The sequence below is a fragment of the Aplidium turbinatum genome, chromosome 16, assembly GCF_918807975.1.
Source record: "Aplidium turbinatum chromosome 16, kaAplTurb1.1, whole genome shotgun sequence".
Classification (NCBI taxonomy): Eukaryota; Metazoa; Chordata; class Ascidiacea; order Aplousobranchia; family Polyclinidae; genus Aplidium; species Aplidium turbinatum.
In genome coordinates this window covers 4,055,102-4,075,471 of record NC_137487.1, presented here as the reverse complement: position 1 = coordinate 4,075,471, position 20,370 = coordinate 4,055,102, and the positions used below count along the sequence as shown (strand labels likewise).

Below are 20,370 nucleotides of genomic sequence, written 5' to 3'. Positions count from 1 at the left end.
ACTCTCTTTCTATGTGGGGAAAAATGTACATTTATCATTTCAGCAATGAGTAAACTACTTTTAACATATTATAGAATAAAATAGTTGATAGACCATGCCGACAATGCAGAAGAGAATCTAAAGAAAAGTTGGGAAAGGACCAGAGTTTTAACAAAGTAAAATTTATAACATAAATGAACATGTAATGTAAAACTTAATGTCGAAATAAATAAATAAAACGAAAAGGGGTGTGGGGGCTTGCTCTACAGAAAATTTTAACAAATAAGTTATAACCTTGTTTTGGTCACTTTTTAGACATTTTTAGAAGCAATATTCTTTTTATCGAGATGTAAACTTTGTATGCAACCAAATTCATCAAATTAAAATTGGTTGAGATAGACGTTTTGTTTAAAATTTACGTTAGCACACCATTTCAATTTTTTTTTTTATTTATAACCACAAGAGGATTTCAATAATTTATTTCTCGAAAGTTTGTATAGTGTGTTGTAGCTTTTCAGCAGGCTAGAATTCGAAACTTTTGCCTGACGTTTCCCTATCTTCCCAGATAACATTTTCACTTCATAACTTATCTCAATTAACTTAAAATATACCATGTGCTTTAGGCTATTGAAGAAAAAGTGTTTTTCTATTAATCCGATAAACGAGATTTTTCGCGTTATCTTCAACTTTTTTAGACACACTTTGTGAATGACATGATTTTATTTTCTGTAAACACAAATTTTACAGCAGTACATTTTAAGTTTTTGTAAAAATTATTTCGAGCAGTTTTATCAGCATAATTATATATTGCAAAGTGCGCAAAATGGTTTCCATGTTCTAAATCCTCTTTTCCAATGTCATTCCAATTTCTGAATAAAAAAAAACATAGATTGCGGTTAATGTTTAAACTAAAAATATATTTTTGTTGCTTTTCCAAAACCCAAGTGGTCTACAATTGGACTTGCTGTGTTGCTGAGAAGTAAGTGTGCTGCACAATACTTGGCGGCATCTCGCGTATGGAATAATGTACAGACCACAACAATTCGATCAATCTCAATGATAAAATTCATAATGTAGATATTAACAACCTGTCAACATAAGTAAGCAATGATCATTCAGTCAATTGCATAGCCTAAGTAACAAAATTTGCATTAATAGCTCAAAGCATCCACAAGTATGTGAAGTTGCTTGTGGGATGAAGTTTTTAAAGAAGCTTTTTCGTCTGATGTTGAGCATTCCAAGAACCCATTTTGTTAACTTAAAAAAGTAAATCTGAACTTAAACTTTTCTCTTTCATACTGTTGAGGTGAAAGACCATTGTTACATCATTGTGACGTAATTACTATCCATGCATTTGTGACGATCGAACAACTTTTTATGACATCACAGCATTTTATCAACATTTATTCAGTTTATTGCTTGTTAGATCTAAAGTTTCTAAGTATACAGTTGATAAACTGGTTTGAGGCTTTCACTAACTAAACATTGTTCGAACTTTAAGCAACGTTAGTCTTTATGATTACACATTTAAAAAAATATTTGAAGCAGCGGTTTTAACCCTATCTTAATACGAGCTGTTTTTGTACGCGGAAAGTTCGACACGGCTATTTTAGCCACGTGCTTATTAATCGCTAATAACGGAAGCTATGAAAATCACAGAGCCAAAATATTTTGCAAGATAATAGCCATGTGTATTGTGCGTATAGAAATTAAAATTTTACCCTACAAAATTATTGAAATAAAGTGTTTGAGACGAAAAAACGATAGAAAATTGGTTTTTATTCTAATTTCCTGAAAATAGCTTCAAAATTGACCGTTCGAACGCATATTTTTGAATTATAACATGGAGTAATGCTAAACTAAACAAAAATTTACTTTTCTTCATAAATTTAAGGCATTTTTGGGCGTTTTTACATTACAAAGAAATTGCACTAATATTTATAATCTACCATATAATTTGTTTGCTCAAATATCAAGCAGCGAAAGGTCAACTCTGGTTTACCGCTCTTGTCCTGACCCAATTCTCATCGTAGAGAAATAAGCACAGCTTGATATGTCCTATCGTGTCATTGCGAGTGCTAACAGATTACAGATACTTTGCTTATGTCGATACAACGTTCAGCGGTGTTGCGATACAACCTAAGAAAGTCATGCGTTTGTTTCAAATTGCATTCTTCTTGAATGAATGCTTTTTTGTTACGCAAAACTTTTGCAGGAAATATCGGTCGCTTTACAGCGGTTCACTGTCGTCAGACGTTGAAACAGTACAAACATTTGATCTGTGAAAGTAATGCCTATCAGCGAAAATGGAAACACATAATGTCATTCAGGCACTGTTTATTGAAAATGAAGACATGCAACTCGTCATTGCATTGAGAAAAACTGACTTATCAGAATTCTTCGAAGACAAGAAATTCTACTCACAAAAAAATATGACTTGTGCGAAATATTGTACAAAACAGACCGTATTGCAAGTGTAGTAAATTAGCATCGTCAAGTATAATGGTAATGAAATTGAACCGCACAGCTTTATAAGTAATATTTCGATCAATTTATAGATAGAAAAATACCCCGCTTTTGAATAAAACGGTGATGACCAAATACTGTGATTAAAATATCTAATCCCATAATCAACGATAACATGATAAGAACAAATCTTATGATAGCCCGCTATTTCATTATGAAAACCACTGGTAATAGCAAATTTGAGTTTGCTGTTAATCTATGGTTTCGTCCCAAAAATGTTGACATTGTATGGCGGAGTGACCCACGTAGAATAGGTACATCATCCAATCGTCTAGACATGTGTGGTTTGACTAATGATATGGCTAGCTGCCACCCCTCCACAAAACTTTCGTCTCCCTTGGCTTGTGAAAAGGACAACTCGCGGTTCAAGTAACTAATGGTCATCGCATTGACCCTCGCAACGTCTAAAATGTAAGAAAATGCAGACACAGTCCATTTTGCCGACTTCGGCGTGACGCTATAATATGCCATCTTCTGGTCGACGACATCAGTCCCACCCTTGGTAAAATCGTAAAGCTTGATTATTGCAGGTTTTTTCTTTCCGTCATCTTTGGTTACTCCAATGATTGTCTGCATGGTTGATAAGACCAGAACATTGCGTTTACCGGTAGATTTTGGTTTGACTGCGTACGACGTAACGGTAATGTGGTTTCTCGACTCCTCCCAGTAAATTTTGATACTGAAGGCTTCCCAATCAGTGAGAGATTTTAACTCGCTAACTCCTTTTCTAATGCTTTGCCATTTTCTAACTAAAGTTATGTTTTTGTTCCAAAGCCATTCTGCCTAATCAAGTGAAGTGTAAAAGCGATCAAGGGATATGTTTCGTCCTTGAAGCGAAGAAACTCTGTCCAAATTGTGTACCAACGTTTCCACATATTCCATAGTGGAAGTCAGATAGTGTGGTCCTGGTACACCTACTAGCTTACCCGCATAAGCTATGGCGGTATAGGTGAATGACATACGCGCACTATTTATGCTTCTTAGCAACAGATCATAATTAGCAGGCTTATTTTTTGCCTGAAGCTTATTGCCTGAAGGACACACCAACGCGGGATGGAAACAAAGTCTCATCCAGTGAAAGGAAGTCTTCTGGTATTAAAATCTTTTCACAATTTCTAGTAAAATATTGGAAAGTTCTCTGATTGCTGTAAATCGGTCACTTTGCCAGCGATTGGCCCTTGTGCTTTTATCATCAAAACGAATAATTGCAGACGAAAATTTGAATCAGCTCAACGACAATGTCGCACTAAAGGATGTCCATATAAATGGGAAAAGCAATGTTAATTCGGTGAAATGTTCGCTTGAGCAGTCCTCTAATATACCACAATCCAATGAATGTTTCTAGTGCCGTGGCATCAGTTTGCTGAAAATGTGAAGCATGCCAAGAAGTTCGTTGAGCCTCCGATATTCACGATAGCCTCTCTCGTATAGGCCTACATGTGCTGGTGCTTGAAACAATGATGTAGATCATCTCTGCTGTAAATAAGAAATGCCATGCATTATACGACGTCGTTGCATATTGATAATTGCGTTTTACTCTTGGTAAACTGTGCACCACATTAGCAGAGTTTTGTCTTCTTCTTACTGATGGTTGCTTGGTACTCCAAACAACTTTCACTCTACTTCTTTGGTCAACAACCACCGACATTCGCTCCTCTTCCTGGTCAGGCAACGTTGGCAGATGTTGAATCGTTGTTGAGTGACTGATTTCGATAGCCGAGGTAACTACTGTATCGCATTTTCGCTCGATTTTGCCATTGTAAAAACATAGCTTCATTCTTACTTTTGGCTGACGATGAAAACAGCAGTTTTCGAAACGTTTGAACAAAATGTTCGCTAATGTGTTAGCTTTGATATTCATAGTCCGAATTTCCTCTAAATCTTACGGTTATGCTTCGAAGTTTATTACTTTACTTCTGGCCTTTTCAATATCAAATTAATTGGGCCATAAAACATATTTTTTTCATATAGCCTAATGATGTAACCTGACTTGTAATATCGCCATGGTATTATGTGCATTTCTACATTACTCCTGTACGCAACGTTGGTCTTTAGCACACTAACATATCGTAGATGTCGTTTTATTTGGACAGTTGCTCATAATACTCCCAGAGCTAAATATACTGCAAACGTGGCAGACAATCTATATCGCACCTTTAAAGGAATTCATCATTACGATTTTACATAATTCAAGAGTTTACCGCAATAATCAGGAATGCTTTGTGTCTTATTCAAAGTATTCTTCATCTCATAAATAACAAAGTGCCATGAGACATCAAAATGACGTAGCATAGCTGTAAAGTTTATAAGTTTTGCGCAAGAAATTAAAATGAGCCAGGATACTTTGTTTTCTGTCCGATATAAACTCATCTATATTTGTCTAAATAGGTTGAATGACAGTAAATTGGCAAAATTTGACGGTTACAACCGATTACACAAATATGTGAAACGTATAATGATTTTTAGCAATGATGGGACCGCTTGAAGTACCTCTCATTCTTCATTGCAGGGACGCTATGAACTCATAACGAAAATCAATGACCTAGAATTCATTACACCGTGGTGCTGACCAAACACGTTATGTACTGTATGAAGCATAACAGGTGTTATATTATATTGTATCGACGCTCTACGAGATAAGTATAAGTGAATATACTTACAAGAATCTAAGGTACGATAAGGCGTTGTGAAATAAATAATCGAGCAATTTTGTTATGATTATGGGAATACAACATGCATCAAAAAGAATCAAATCAAAAATAATTAAATTTGGGCTTCAGCATCTTCTAAGAAACAAGCGTATTTATGACTTCGGCAATGGCGTCGAACAAGGGTAGAGCACATAAAAAGATAAAATGGTAATGTTTGATTTGTAGTTTGTGCGATAGGCTACAGTCAAAGTAAGCAACATATTGTTAGAATAATGATCAAGCATTTTACGTTGATTCAACGTAGAAATGCATCGATGAAATATCAGGGACAGACTTTCTGTAACGGAATAAAACTTGTTTATTCTATCTGGAAAGCAGCGAAATGTGGAAAGCAGTCACAATTCTAAGGGCATTGTTCGAACACACACAAGATTGTAATTAAAACCCCACAATCCTATTTTACGCTTTTGCGGCGAAGCAACGCCTCGGGGTAGGATTAGAACGAATGTCCTAAAACGATATATTGGATAATTGGATCACACAGCGGGAGAAAAACTTCCCACGACAATTAACTGCTATAATGTAGGCAGTTTCATGAAAATGTCTAGCCACCTGGGACAAAATGCTTATTGTGAAGGGCAGGAAGGTAGAAAAAAGGCCAGGGTAGGTTTAAAAAAATCGCAAAGAATAAAAACTAAAAGTCAAGAAATTTCACATTTCTAGCATATTTCCTTCTGTGAACTATTTCACTACTAGAGTGGGGCGTCCTCATTTGACCCCGTGTCGTATTAAGATAGGGTTAAAACTGTTTCACATTCAGTGAATTATTGTCCGTCAACTTGTAGCCTAATGTCCATCGGTCAAGTTGGATCACATCTAAGGATATTGAAACGTGAATCATATTCGCATTTGGCACTCAGCAAAGGAATGTTTCAGGATAATAATGTACTCGTTGCACTGGCACTGGATGCTTTGTAAGCGCTTGGAGCAGTGGTTTTTTAACCAGTGGTGCACGCACTGCAAATGGATTAGTGACCTGCTGCGATGGGATGCGGGAGTGTTGAATAATTGAGGTCAGTTATAAATTGTCGCATGAAGCCATGTTTGTTTACAAGGCTTTCAGGCAACATTGTAAATTATAGATGGCTTCTATCTTTATCCATTCTAGGGAAGAGTGCGAGAACTGGTTATAACAAGGAAAAGGGTAAAGAACCTCTAACCCTAACCCTAACCCAAACATGCGATGGATCCGCGAAAGTCGATGAGATCAAGTGTTTCAAATTATTTTGCAACGAAAAGTTTCAAAAATTATCATTGTAGTGATGTAGCGACAGATCGTAAAAGGTTACTTTTAAATTTTTAGTTTGACTGCACAAACATTCAAAAATTTACAGATTGCAACAAGCCTGACCGCATCTTAAGATGCCTTTGATTTATTCATTTACAAGTTGAACAGATGAATATGAAAAATTATTGTTTCACTATTTCTAAACCTACGAAAATCATTTGTTGGTTAATAACCCTCATCAGCGTCAGCACCATATGGATATAGTGGATATTGGAAATCCTCTTCCAACCAATTACCTGGTGCATCACCTGGGCGGCGGCAGTGACGAAAACATCTGGCTCGTCGTGTGATACAACGCCGATTGTATCTACGGCACCGAACTTGTCGGCATCGATACAAGCAATACGTTCTGAAAATTAAAAGTTCAGTAATTAGGCAATGCCATCATATACAGCATTCTATCAAAACAATTTGGATTAAAATGCTACAAATTTCATTGGGTAATTTAGTAATCTGGCAATGTGGGGTTTAAACAAATTAATAATAAACTAATTTTAAATGCTTATTGTGAAGGGCAGGAAGGTAGAATTTTAATTAAATGTTACAAACTTTCTTACTCTGCCTGCTGCATCCGCAGACAGAAGTGGCACAGCAAAGAGCAAAGCGAACACAATCAACTTATTCATTGTTGATAGTTTTGTATTTAACTTTATGACAATGTTTGACGTGCTACGACTTATAAAGCTAGAAGCTGGATGTTCAGGGCAAAACTAATTTTCCTGTTCCTGTCATGATCATTGATTTCTCGTTCGGTAGCTAAACAACAACTGCACGGACATTTGTTGATAGTTCTGGAGGAAGTATTATAGATTGCAGAAAAATATTTTATCTCAAAGCTCGTTTTAACATATTTCGATATTGATGAAGCATAGATCCTAATGGTGTAAATTTAGGTTTATTTTACATTTGCTTCTGCATTATGGTTTGTTTTCTCAGCCTGTGTTACCTTGATTGTTTTCTCTGTTCGCACCTCTTGACTTACACATTGTCAGCAAAACTTAATAAATGGTCCTCTCACCTATATACTGTTACGCTCTGTATTCGATTGAAAAGAAAATACTAACAGTTACCGCATATATCTCTGTGCTAACGTTCATCCATAACAAGTGTTGAGAGTTGTAATAAAATTTTATTGACGTCTTGTTTTGTGAATTCATGTCATTTTCACCATGTAATGGCCTACTGAAACCGTGTAGATTGTACTTTCGACTGCCGCTGGGTAGCAGTAGAGCCTGTCATCACGCCAACCTCTGGTGAAACAACATTCATTTTAATTCTTGATCGTTAACCTGTGTTCTCCGAAACTCATAGACAAACATCCAGCTGTTTGACAACAAACTGGTTTTAAAAAGATAGAAGTTAAGTAGATAAATAAAGGTTAACCCGTTAAGTGCGTAATTAAATTTTCGAAACTCTCCTTACTGTGCGTATTTAATTTGATCACTCGCAGTATTTTTCGTCGCATTATTGCTTGCTAGGATATTGGGGAACCCCCATGACGCAGCATAATATGCTTTTGTTCAATTTCCTTTTGTATCTATTGCTTTAACTTTTCATCGACTATTGCGGAGAAGTCTCCGACTGGACTATTGTTTTCTGGTGTAATCGCATTCCTCTCAAGTGATTATACCTTTCTTTCACCATTGTGAAATTATTTAACTAGTTGTTTATTGTGAAGAAAAAAATAAATCAGTTCACCGAACATAATAATTTCTAAGCGTTTATAGGACACTAAACAAAGTACACGTAAGTTTAGTTTGGAAATATTCAAACTGTATCATTTTCTGACGCTTGTTCTAACATTAGCAGCAACACAAAACCTTATTGTTTTGTTGACTATATGTTACAAAATATGTTTTCGAACACAACAAAATATTTCTGAAACTGCTTGCAACATTACATCAAAATGACTTCACACTGACTGAACGCGCATGATGTGGTTCGAATTTTATACACCGGAAGGAAGCCATTTCAGAAAAAATTTTAGATGAAATCTTTTTATTCTTGCAATTGTGGTTATATTGTAGGTGAGTGCAGAAGCTACCTAGTATTGTAATAGAGTGATTTAGGGATTAAGGATTTCTGTCAGGCTGCAACCGTTATTGTAATGTAAACAATGCATCTATGTTTCTTCACACGTCATAATTGCGCATTCTAGACAAAGCGCATAGAGGAAAGCGAAATTAAAAGTGCCATGAATAGCTGCGATCACGAAAACGACAATTGTCGTCTTACGCACAGCAAGAGCGACTGTCTCGGACGACAATTGTCGTCATACGCACTTAACAGGTTAAGTAGATAGGGTAAGATAGGGTTAAGTAGCAGAATATATTTCAAAATGTTTACTTCTTATTCCTTTTTAACCTTATCTGTAGCGACACGGGGTTTTATGAGGACGCCCCACTCTATTAGTGAAATATTTCACAAAAGGATTTATGCTAGAAATGTGAAATTTCTTGACTTTTAGTTTTTATTCTTCGCAAATTTTCTACACCTCAACTGGTAATTTTTCTACCTTCCTGTCCTTCACAATAAGCATTTAGTCTCAGGTGACTAGACATTTTCGTGCAATGGTTGTTATATATATGTCAATGTTAGTGCAATATAAATGACCGTGCAATTACTTTGAAATGTAGAAACGTTTAAAAATACCTTATATTAATGAGCACAATTCATTTTTTGTTTAGTTTATTTTTTATTCAAAAATTTTAATTTTGAAGTTATTTTCGCAAAATTAGAATAAAAACCGACTTTCTGACGTCTTTTCATCTCAAACAATTTATTTCAATAAATTTGTTAAATAAAAATTTAATTTCTATACGCACAATAGTCATGGGTATTACCTTGTAAAATATTTTGGTTCTGTGATTTTCATACCTCCAGTTATTAGCGATTAATTAGAACTGGGCTAAGATAACCCGTGAGGGGCTTTCCGGGTACAAAAACACCTCGTATTAAGATAGGGTTAAGTTTGCTATTACTTATAAGAGTATTGAGCATTTTGAAGCAAGAATTTGATCGAAAATACTATTGGCAGTATATGAATTTATTAGTTACAAAATAATTGCATTTTAAATCATGTTTTTTTTGTTAAGGTTATCTATCCCTTTACAGTAGATGCGCAGCAGCAGATTTTTAACATTCATTCATTTTCTTTGAAAGTGTAGTGTTCTTTATTATTTACACAATTCAATTATTTTTAACTCTTGCAATGTGACACGAACAGTCGCCTAAGTAGCAATAACGCAATATACTAACGTTTCTGTCTTGTCTCACAGACTAATGTGATAATCTTTTGCCCTCTAATAGATCATTATTGTGCAAAGTTCAAATTCTAAGATGACGTCACTATGGCCTTTTATGACCTCATATTGATGCCATCGTCACAAATAAATCTGAGGTCTCTTTCTGTCACTAGCCCTATCAAGAAATTTTAAAATATGTGTATAGGTTGCCTGAAATAAGCAAAATGCCTTTTTACCATTGGTGGCGCTAAGTGCTGCTTCTTAATGCCCCCACACTTCCCAAAATTATGCCAAATATTCAAAAGTTAATTTTTACTTGAGAGTTATCAGTAAGGCATTAGTTGAAAGTGCTTTCAGTTGAAATAAAGGGTTCAACTGTCAGGATCATGGCTTAACAGATCAAAAATGGAAATGTTTAGACTTCTTGAGGCAGGAAATCGCATCCTTTGAGAGCAAAATGGTTTTCATTTTCGGATTTCTCATGGTCAAAATCATGGAAAACAATGCCAGAAGTTAAATAATTTGAAAATTTCTGATTTTTGAACTGATCTACTGCGCATGGACAATTACCAAATGAACAAATTAGATAACACTGTCAGTTTAGACACTATTTATATTTTCAGTACCAGAGCAAAAATAAACCTAGGTAGTGATCTTTGCGGGTGTGATGTTGGGCCACGTTTCTGAGCTTCATATCTTATTTGCTTAATTTTTGAAATGTAACGAAGCCACTTATGCTTTAATACAGAATACAAATGGCGTATTCGAAGTGAAGTAGCCTAACTCACACTTAGCCCACATCATGACGAAAACAGGAAATTAGCACGTGGTATTAGTGTTTACTACTTATTAAACGCTTTGTTTATTAAACAAAAACAAACGAAACAAAGTTTGGTTTGTACAGACCAAAATTTTTTTCGGCAACACACGGATTTAAAATCTATCTTGCATTATATTCTTCCAAAGTCTAGGCCTGAACTACAGCTTTGGTGCAATGTCCCACATCGCACCTTTCCTGCAATACAACTTGGAAAAATATAAATTCACGAAAAACAATTGCGCATCATACACTAGAACGGCCGAGGTGTCGAAATCGACACTTTTAGAAATTTAGTCCACTATTTTGAGCCTTAATTGTTATCGCAACGTTTTCAAACTTTCAGTAGCTTCCCAATTATTCTTACACTTTACAGTTCAGTATTATTTTTCTAAAAAATCTTTTTATGTTATCTACAATGTGCAGATATACCTCCAACAGCCGAGGTGTCGAAATCGACACCTCATACAAATTTATTAAGATTTGTAAAGTATAAAAGATTTTCTGTGTGAAAAAAACTAATTCAATTGTTTTCACACTTACTTATAGCGTTTCTCATGGTAATTGTTCAACGCTCGGCTTGATGTTTGTTATCGATAGGCTTGATTTTAGTTCATCCCACTAAGTTTACAAATACCTTCCCCAAATCTATCAGCGATTTCCAGCAGATAAGTTTATTCATATTCGAGAGTCACTGGAAGGACTTGTTGCTATAATTGCATCAACAATTACACTCCGGATTGGAGCCTGCCAATGCAAGAACACTGAACAGCTATTTTCAATGAAAAACAGATGTCTTTTTATTGTGTTCATGCCAAACAAACCAGACAAGTTTGGCATGAAATTCTGGGTGCTAGCCGAGGTTCATTCCAAATACGCATGCAGTACCGTACCGTGCTTATCGTACCTCGGAGCTATTGAAAGAAAGCAACGAAATGGAAGGCTTCTCCCCGAGGATGTAGTGATCAGGATCACCACCAATTTACACAGACAAAGCGGGTACAGGGTCACAACAGTTAACTTCTTTACTAGGGTAAATCTTGCTGGTTTGCTACAGGAAAGAAATATAAACATTGTTAGAACTGTTCGAGCTAACAGTAAAGGACTGACAAAAGAGATGGCCAAGGGTGGAGGAAAAAGATTTTACATCAAATTCTTCTACAATTCAACGAACAGCTGCATGCTTGTAAACTATCAGTGCAAAAAAAATGCAAATATCCTTTCCACTATGCATGACAGCCCCGGTATTGATGCAACAGAGAAAAAGAAACCCTCTGTGATCCATTTTTATAGCGAGAACAAAGTAGCAGTTAATGTGTTTGACCAAATGGCGAAAAAATGCACCACACGTACAGCAAGCAAAAGATGGCCTTTTGCAGTTTGAACAAATATGCCAGATATTGCAGCTTTGAACTCTTGGATTATTTTTAGAAAACGTTCCGGCAGCAACATCAGCCGACGTGAAAATTATCCTTCAGATTGAGAGCTTGAGAATTGCTCATGTGCTGAAACGAAAGGCGACACTGCAGAGAGAAGAAGAGCAGGGACGACCATCTAGAAAACGCAGAAAATCTGCAGGACATTATTGCAAAAACAATACAGTTACCATTTGCCGCCACTGTCGAAAAGTGGGAAGTGTGATAATGGTGACTGGAAAGTTACAGAATGCAAAGGCTGCACTGCGTAAAGTGTTTGTTGGCTTGTTTGATTTTTTTTCTCCTGAATAAGAAAACTTTGTGCTATTTTTATGATAATTATGTCTTCGCTCTGTTGAATTTTTAGATCTTCGTACAGAGTCAAGATACAGATACAGTCAAGCTTCGAACTGATCAAAACCTGGTAGCCTACTTCATAATTTTCGTCTAAAACCACTCGGTTACAGAAACGCGAACATGCGATGGATACGCGAAAGTCGATAAGATCAAGTGTTTCAAATTATTTTGCAACAAGAAGTTTCAAAAATTATCATTGTAGTGATGTTGCGACAGATCGTAAAATGTTACTTTTAAAATTTTAGTTTGACCGTTAGCACAAACCTTCAAAAGTCTACAGATTGTGACAAACCTGGACGCATTTTGAGATATCTCTGGTTCATTCATTTACAAGTTGAACAAATTATGAAAAACTTCTGTTTCACTATTTCTAAACTTACCAAAATAATTTGTTGGTTAATAATCCTCATCAGCGTCATTATTCTATTCGCCACTGGGCATCCTCTTCCAACCAATTTCCTGCTTCTTCATCATTTCCTGGTGCATCACCTGGGCGGAGGCAGTGACGAAAACATCTGGCTCGTCGTCTGAGACAGCTTTTAGTGCGTCTGCGGCACCGAATTTGTCGGCATCGATACAAGCAATACGTTCTAAAAAATAAAAGTGTAGTAATTAGGCAATGCCATCAAACGATCAAATTCGGCATTTTATCAAAATAATTTTATGCAAATGCCACAAACCTTATTGTGTAGTTTAGTAATTAGGCAATGTGGGGTTTAAACAAATTAATAAAGAAATTAATTTTAGTTATATGTGTTACAAACCTTCTTATTCTTGTTGCCTCCGCAGACAAAAGTAGCACGGCAAAGAGCAAAGCGAACACAACCAACTTATTCATTGTTGATAGTTTTGTATTTAGGCTAACTTAATTACAATATTCGACTTGCCACGAGTTATATAGTTAATAGCGGGATGTTTGGGGCAAAATTAATTTTCCTGTTCCTGTCATGATCTTTGATATCTAAACAACAACTGCACGGACAATTGTTGATATTTCTGGTGGAAATATGATAGATTGAACATAAACAATTTATCCGGAAGCTCGTTTCAACATATTTCGATATTGGTGAAGCACAGAACCTATTGTTGTAAATTTAGGTTTATTTTGATTGTTTTCTCTGTTCGCACCTCTCGAATCACTCACTCTCAGCAAACCTGTTTTCATGTTACAGTGTTCAGTTAAAGGGACTTTCTGTTGCTTTAAGTTCTGATTGTGTGACACTGACTTACTTTGTTTGTTTTATATTTATGGCTTGTGTTTTGCAGACGTACTTCGTTTTTTAGTTCATTAGAACCTAATAAATGGTCGTCTCATACCTATACACAGGGTACCAGTACACCAGCTCAGGCATTCTACCTACCAACCTGACTTGCCAAAGATTGAGGATGTCCTACGATTCAATTAACCTTCTCCGTTGGTTTGTACGTGTTGAGAGGAGAGCAACGGATTAACCAATTCCGAGATGTGCTAGTTCCTAGAACGAAGGCCCAATGAATGAATCAAAGTTCAACTTTTACTTTATATGTAAAGTTAATTTTTCGCTAATGTGTGTAAAGAAATACAGTTAAGTTGGTTACAATCTTGTTCAGGATTTCCGTATGAATTGTTTTCTACAATAAGTTCATTAAAAAGAGCATTTATTTTAGTTTTTGTTTAAGAATTTGAATTATATTTTCCTGTTTTTGATGAATCGTGTTTTTGTTCTTTGAAGCGCTGCTTTTGGTGCATCTACGATAAATAACAATTATTATTTTATAATAAAAGTAATTTGCGTTCTTCTGGTGACTATTTACTAGGTTACCTCCTGATGTTAAAGATGATAACTAGCTTTTGTATTTCCGACGTTTCGTCAGTCAGCACGACTGACTTTATCAAGGTGGCTAAAACAGGTTAACACAACCTGTTCAGCAACGATGGCACAACACAAAAACGTACTGATAAAATGAATAAAGTAAGCAGCAAGAATCAGAATTAAAACACGCAACAAGACACCTAGAGGTTAAACTGAATGCAGTGAATGCCTAAAACCAGTAGGCTGCTTTCCAACAGCGTAAATTTATCTATCTATTGGGCCACCGTCAAGAAACATTGAAAAGTCATCAGACAAGACAGAAACCAAGGGAATTGGCAATAACAATGATAGAGAAGACGCACTGAGAATGGAAAAGGTGAAGTTAAAGTTAAAGTAATTTTTTGTACACAGAGGGAAAATTCTGACCATCTTTCTGGTTGAGAGCATGTTGTGCTTTCTGGTTTATGTACCACTTTTCTGTAAATAATCTTTTTGTGTAATCCTTTTCAGTTTTAAGAATGGTAGCGTTGGTCCAAGTAATTTTATGGTCTGAATTTATAGAATGTTTGCAAAGAGCGGAATGCTCCGGACGTTGAAATTTAATAGCTCTTTGGTGCTCGTTGATTCTAGATTTAAGGTCACGTTTTGTCTGTCCAATGTAGATTAAATCACAGTCATGACACGGAACTTGGTAGATCAATCCAGAAACTTCACCTTCTTTCATGGGGTCTTTAGCCGAGGGAAGGTATCAAGATATTGACGTTAGCCAGGAAGACTGTCTCGTTTCGTTTGATGTTGTAAGCCTCTTCACTTCTGTCCCTCTGACAGAAGCCTTGGACCTAATATCTAACCTGTTATCGGCAGACGATTCACTTGAAAGTCGTACAAAATTATGTGCAGATGACGTGATTCAAGCTTTAAAAGTGTGTTTTCAATCTACTGTTTTTTGTTATAAAGATGTGTTGTATCGCCAAATTTATGGTACGCCGATGGGCTCCTGCATCTCTCCAGTTGTTGCTAACATCTTCATGGAATTTGTTGAACGCAAAGCCATCAGCACCTTTCACACTCCTCCACAATTATGGGTTAGATATGTTGACGACACGTTTTGCATCATCAAAAAAACTGCAGTTAATGATTTTCACAAGCACCTTAACAGCATTTCATCATCCATTCAATTTACCATAGAACATGAGGTCAACGGCAAAATTTCATTTTTGGATGTTAAAGTGGTTCGCCATAGCAACAACAAAAAACTAACCACTACCATACACAAAAAACCAACACATACAGACAGATACCTGCAGTTCAACTCACATCACCCCAAGCATCAAAAACTCACAGTGGCCAAAACATTGTACAACAGACTGGACACTCACATAACGGATGATTCTGAACGTTCACACCACAAGAAAAACATTCACAATACTTTAATGCTCAACGGATTTCCACGAAAACTTGCTTGCATACAGCGACCCAAACCGAAACCTTCGCTTCCTCCTTATAAATCTTTTACTTGTCTTCCTTACATAAGGGGGGTAACCGACAAAATTCAGCGTATCCTTTATGGCATAGGAATCAAAGTTGCGATGAAACCCTATCTGACAATAGGTAAATACCTTCCCTCGGCTAAAGACCCCATGAAAGAAGGTGAAGTTTCTGGATTGATCTACCAAGTTCCGTGTCATGACTGTGATTTAATCTACATTGGACAGACAAAACGTGACCTTAAATCTAGAATCAACGAGCACCAAAGAGCTATTAAATTTCAACGTCCGGAGCATTCCGCTCTTTGCAAACATTCTATAAATTCAGACCATAAAATTACTTGGACCAACGCTACCATTCTTAAAACTGAAAAGGATTACACAAAAAGATTATTTACAGAAAAGTGGTACATAAACCAGAAAGCACAACATGCTCTCAACCAGAAAGATGGTCAGAATTTTCCCTCTGTGTACAAAAAATTACTTTAACTTTAACTTCACCTTTTCCATTCTCAGTGCGTCTTCTCTATCATTGTTATTGCCAATTCCCTTGGTTTCTGTCTTGTCTGATGACTTTTCAATGTTTCTTGACGGTGGCCCAATAGATAGATAAATTTACGCTGTTGGAAAGCAGCCTACTGGTTTTAGGCATTCACTGCATTCAGTTTAACCTCTAGGTGTCTTGTTGCGTGTTTTAATTCTGATTCTTGCTGCTTACTTTATTCATTTTATCAGTACGTTTTTGTGTTGTGCCATCGTTGCTGAACAGGTTGTGTTAACCTGTTTTAGCCACCTTGATAAAGTCAGTCGTGCTGACTGACGAAACGTCGGAAATACAAAAGCTAGTTATCATCTTTAACATCAGGAGGTAACCTAGTAAATAGTCACCAGAAGAACGCAAATTACTTTTATTATAAAATGCCTGGTGAACAGTCTCTCTCTGTTTTTAATTATTATTTTCTTGGCTCTGGTTTTTGGGAAAACTGCGACAAAATTTTCATAAGTGAGTAAATTATACAAAAAAAGAACTTTTTATGACAAAATACTGCTACATTTTTAATAATACTGGAAAAAATTACGGGAGTGTCCTTCAAGTTGGATTCCAACAAGAGTTTCAACTTCTCTGGATATATCTTTTGATTGAAACAAAGTTTTTTTATGAAGGGTCTTTCAGCATGAAATACAATGTCATTAAAACTTTGCAATAGTATTAAAAGTTTGAGTGGGGCAAGACAATTTTTTAGGGATGCGATTGCTCTCGGTACGCACCCCATAGCGACGTCCATGTCAGATAGGCAGAAGCTTTCACAGGGAGACCAGAGGGTGGATATCGGCGGTTACGAAATGATTATAGGACTCGGAATGTATTGAGGGAACCGCAGAACTAAGAAAACATGGGCTATTCTTTAGTGTTGGTTTGTTTAGAGCAGTGGTTCTTAACGGGGGCGGTAGTACCCCCCGCGGGGCGTTTTGATTTTGTAGGGGGGCGATATGATTACTTCGGCTTAAGGGGCGCGTTTTGATTACCAGGGGCATTCTGGTTTAACCCATCTACCGCCCAACGTAACGATTTGGTCAAAGAGCTCGCATCATCGTGGTAGCATTTCCTACCTCATACCTGGTGGAAAAGGAATTCAGCTGTGTTGTTCTGTTACATACCAAACAGCGAAACCCACTTCACATATCCATAAGAGGTGATCTTCGAATGTTTCTCACTGGCTTTACACAGGATGTGAAGAAGCTGGCACTTTCTCACCAAGCCCAAGGTCAGTGGCGGCGCCAGACCTTCAACAATGGGGGGGGAAAATATTGACAGTGCAAGACAGTAGCGTCGTGAGGAATTTTGAAAAGGGAGTGTTGACCGCCGGCGGGCGAAGCCCGATGGCGTGTTAGCCGAAGGCGACACTTAGGGGCGGGGGGTCTGGGGGGCCTCTCCCAGAAAATTTTGAAAAATTACTTTCAGTTTGGTGCATTCTGAGAGTATTTTCAACAAAATTGTGGGTATGAATATTCCTGTAAAATGGTGCTGTCCGGTGGCATAGCAAAAGGATAAGATCACGTTTTCTTTGGCATTTTTCGAAAATAAAGCTAATCTCTATGTTTTTTGGTACAGTAATTCCTGGCTGAGATATTTGAATGTTTGGTATGAGCAAAACTCGCTCTTTTAATGCAGATTCGTTTAAAATTAGGCAAACTTTGTTTTAGAGACATAGGTTGATTTGCTTTTTTTTGCGAGATTATTACAGTTTTATTATTTATCAATTTTCTCCTTGGTTGATCCAAAAAGCGATCTTATTCCGGTAAGTCACTAACTTTTATGCTTTAAAGTCAACCCAAAGTTTAGAAAATGTAACGTCATAGACGTCATACATCTTGATGAGTGTCAAACAAAAAGCTTTGAGAGAATGAAGTTACTTTATTTCTGATATATTCAAGTTTTGTATAACGAATAGCTGTTTAGACGTTAATCTATATCGAACAAGCGATCTCAGCAGTTACAGATGGCTTGCATCCTTGCACAGTTTGACGTGAAATTACATCATAGGCTAAAAGCTAAATTTTCTTGCAAACAATATATTAAACTACGCAATATAAAGCAAAGCAAACAATATAAAGCAAACCCTCTACCAAAGCTTTACAATATATTAACATCCGTAAATTCAATTTGAAAGGTTGAAACCCCCAACCCCCTCCCTTGACTACGCCACTGGTGCAATACATGCAAGACAGTGATATATTATTTAATTTCTCTTGTTTTCTACTGCTATTGTCTACTGTAATATAGCCTATCCAAAAGTCCTACATTTTTGACATGTCTGATCTGTTGAAAAAAATAAATCACAGTTTGATTCCGTATGGGACTTGCAACTGCCATTGCTAGCGAAATTCTGCGTAGCCGCACTTTCTGATTATCCAACAGTCTGTTAGTTAAATATGCCTCATGATTTGGACTAGTCTGTCAGTTGATAGAAAAATTATCAAATACTGCACTGAAACGCTGTGAAAACAATTTTCCATGCTTACAAAATACAAATGTCAAGACATAGTAGATATATCAAACACAGAGGCGGCCACATGCGTAGCCTTATGACATTGCGAGCATTGAGGCCAATAAAAGTTAATAGAACAAATTTACTGTGACGGCCACCAGGCATAGTTCAACTGCAATAAATGCTCTGCAAATTATTTTTTATTCTTAATATTTCTTTTTCCTTTCCGCAAAGATTTCATCAGAAGAATGCACAATATCAAATGATAAGTTTAAAACACAAAGTTAGCGAACAATTCTTATATTTTTTATTAAGATGCCAAAAATGCAGTATGACGGAACAATAGGCTACAGTTAAAGTCAACATGTTTCTTCGTTTATTAGACGTGAAAACAAGCTTCCCTTATAGTAAAAATAATCAATTAAAACCCTAACCCCAGCCAGCTAATTCTGCTGCTTTTTACATCGATTCAACGTTGTAGGGCGTTGAATCGATGTAAAAAATGTACAATCTTCCTCACGGGGACGCAGGTCTTACAATTTATACAATTGTGCATGAAATCCTCGTGGATAGGAAGAAGAAATATTAAGAACAAATAATCATTTAACACCGGTGGAGCATAATTGCAGTTTGATAAACTTTAAATAATATTAACATTTAACAGGACTATAACATACCAAGCTGTTGAACACTCGACAAGGAAAGTAAAATGCGGCATCCTTAGCTTCTGAACACTCCAGCCAGAGATAGTCATCAAACCATTGTGAGCGAAACTTTCTACCTTTAACTTTCGGATAGTTGGCCTTGACAGTTTTATTTCGTCCTCTACTAATAACATAATTACATGCTTCACGGCATTTTGGCGAAGGGAAGGCAGGATCAAATTTATAATCTTTTAAGTCCATTGACCATTGTAGAATTTTAGTTGGTAAATATTAAGATTTACTGAATCACTGCTCTAAATAAAGAACACTGATTGTACGGTTTAACAAAATTCTCATTTGTTGACATTTGACAAACCTTTTTCCAGAATTCATTTACAAGGTGATACGCCTAAGCATTATATCACGACTTATTCAAATAGAATCATAATTAACAAATACTCCAGAAAATCTAACATGACCTTTCTTAAATTACGATCAAGAGTTCATTTCAATAGTTCAGTTAACAAATGCAGTAATCTATTTCTAAACTGCTGAACAATTCTATCCATTAATAGCCTACGTGACCCAAAGGAATGTTCGCTTAGCTGAGCTATTATTGCTGAATTTGAGAAATAATGCGAAGTTCTTCTATTTGAAGCGATGGATTAGGAAAAAGGCTATTCCTGATGCTGAATGTAAAAACGTTACAGTTGCATAAAAAGGCTGTTCGTTAACTTAATGCTGAATATTTCACAATACAACAAATTTTCAAGAAATTGACACCAAGAATTTGGACTAATGATATTGAAAACTGGTCAGGACTTAACTACAAAACTGCAGTAGAAAAATCTTGCAACAGAGAAACTTGGCGTTTCATTGCCTCCAACCCTCGACGAGAGGAAGGAACTTAATGATGATGATGACACAAAGAAATACGTTTACAAACAAGTGAACCCATTCAGCATAGAAATTAGAATCAACGTCAAACTGTGCTATGCCAATGTATACACAAATGTAATCTCGCAATAATCAATCAACTGGAAAGAATCCGACAACACAGGCTATTTTCAATGCGTTAAAAGTTAAAAATAACACAATTTCAGAAATATGGGCTCCAC

General features: G+C 36.3%; 1 protein-coding gene and 1 long non-coding RNA gene across 6 annotated transcripts; one reads left to right on the top strand and one right to left on the bottom strand.

Moving 5' to 3' along the window:
• Positions 1-688: 688 nt before the first annotated feature.
• On the bottom strand, positions 689-13,192 carry LOC145786009 (uncharacterized). Of its 5 annotated transcripts, none has more exons than XR_014291243.1 (4): positions 13,103-13,192; positions 12,719-12,928; positions 6,654-6,853; positions 689-848 (listed from the first exon to the last, which is right to left on the bottom strand). It is a non-coding gene; the product is annotated as an uncharacterized LOC145786009 (long non-coding RNA). The 5 variants fall into 5 exon arrangements; XR_014291242.1 differs by having other exon boundaries at positions 6,741-6,853; XR_014291244.1 differs by lacking the exon at positions 6,654-6,853.
• A 1,724-nt stretch (positions 13,193-14,916) lies between these two features.
• On the top strand, positions 14,917-16,442 carry LOC145785815 (uncharacterized). The gene has a single exon (XM_082597526.1). The coding sequence runs from the start codon at positions 15,121-15,123 to the stop codon at positions 16,105-16,107; it is 987 nt and encodes a 328-aa protein (XP_082453652.1). The 5' UTR covers positions 14,917-15,120; the 3' UTR covers positions 16,108-16,442.
• Positions 16,443-20,370: the final 3,928 nt, after the last annotated feature.

Excerpts from the sequence above, each read along its gene's own strand:
- LOC145785815 (XM_082597526.1), top strand. The coding sequence starts at position 15,121 with ATGGGCTCCTGCATCTCTCCAGTTGTTGCTAACATCTTCATGGAATTT.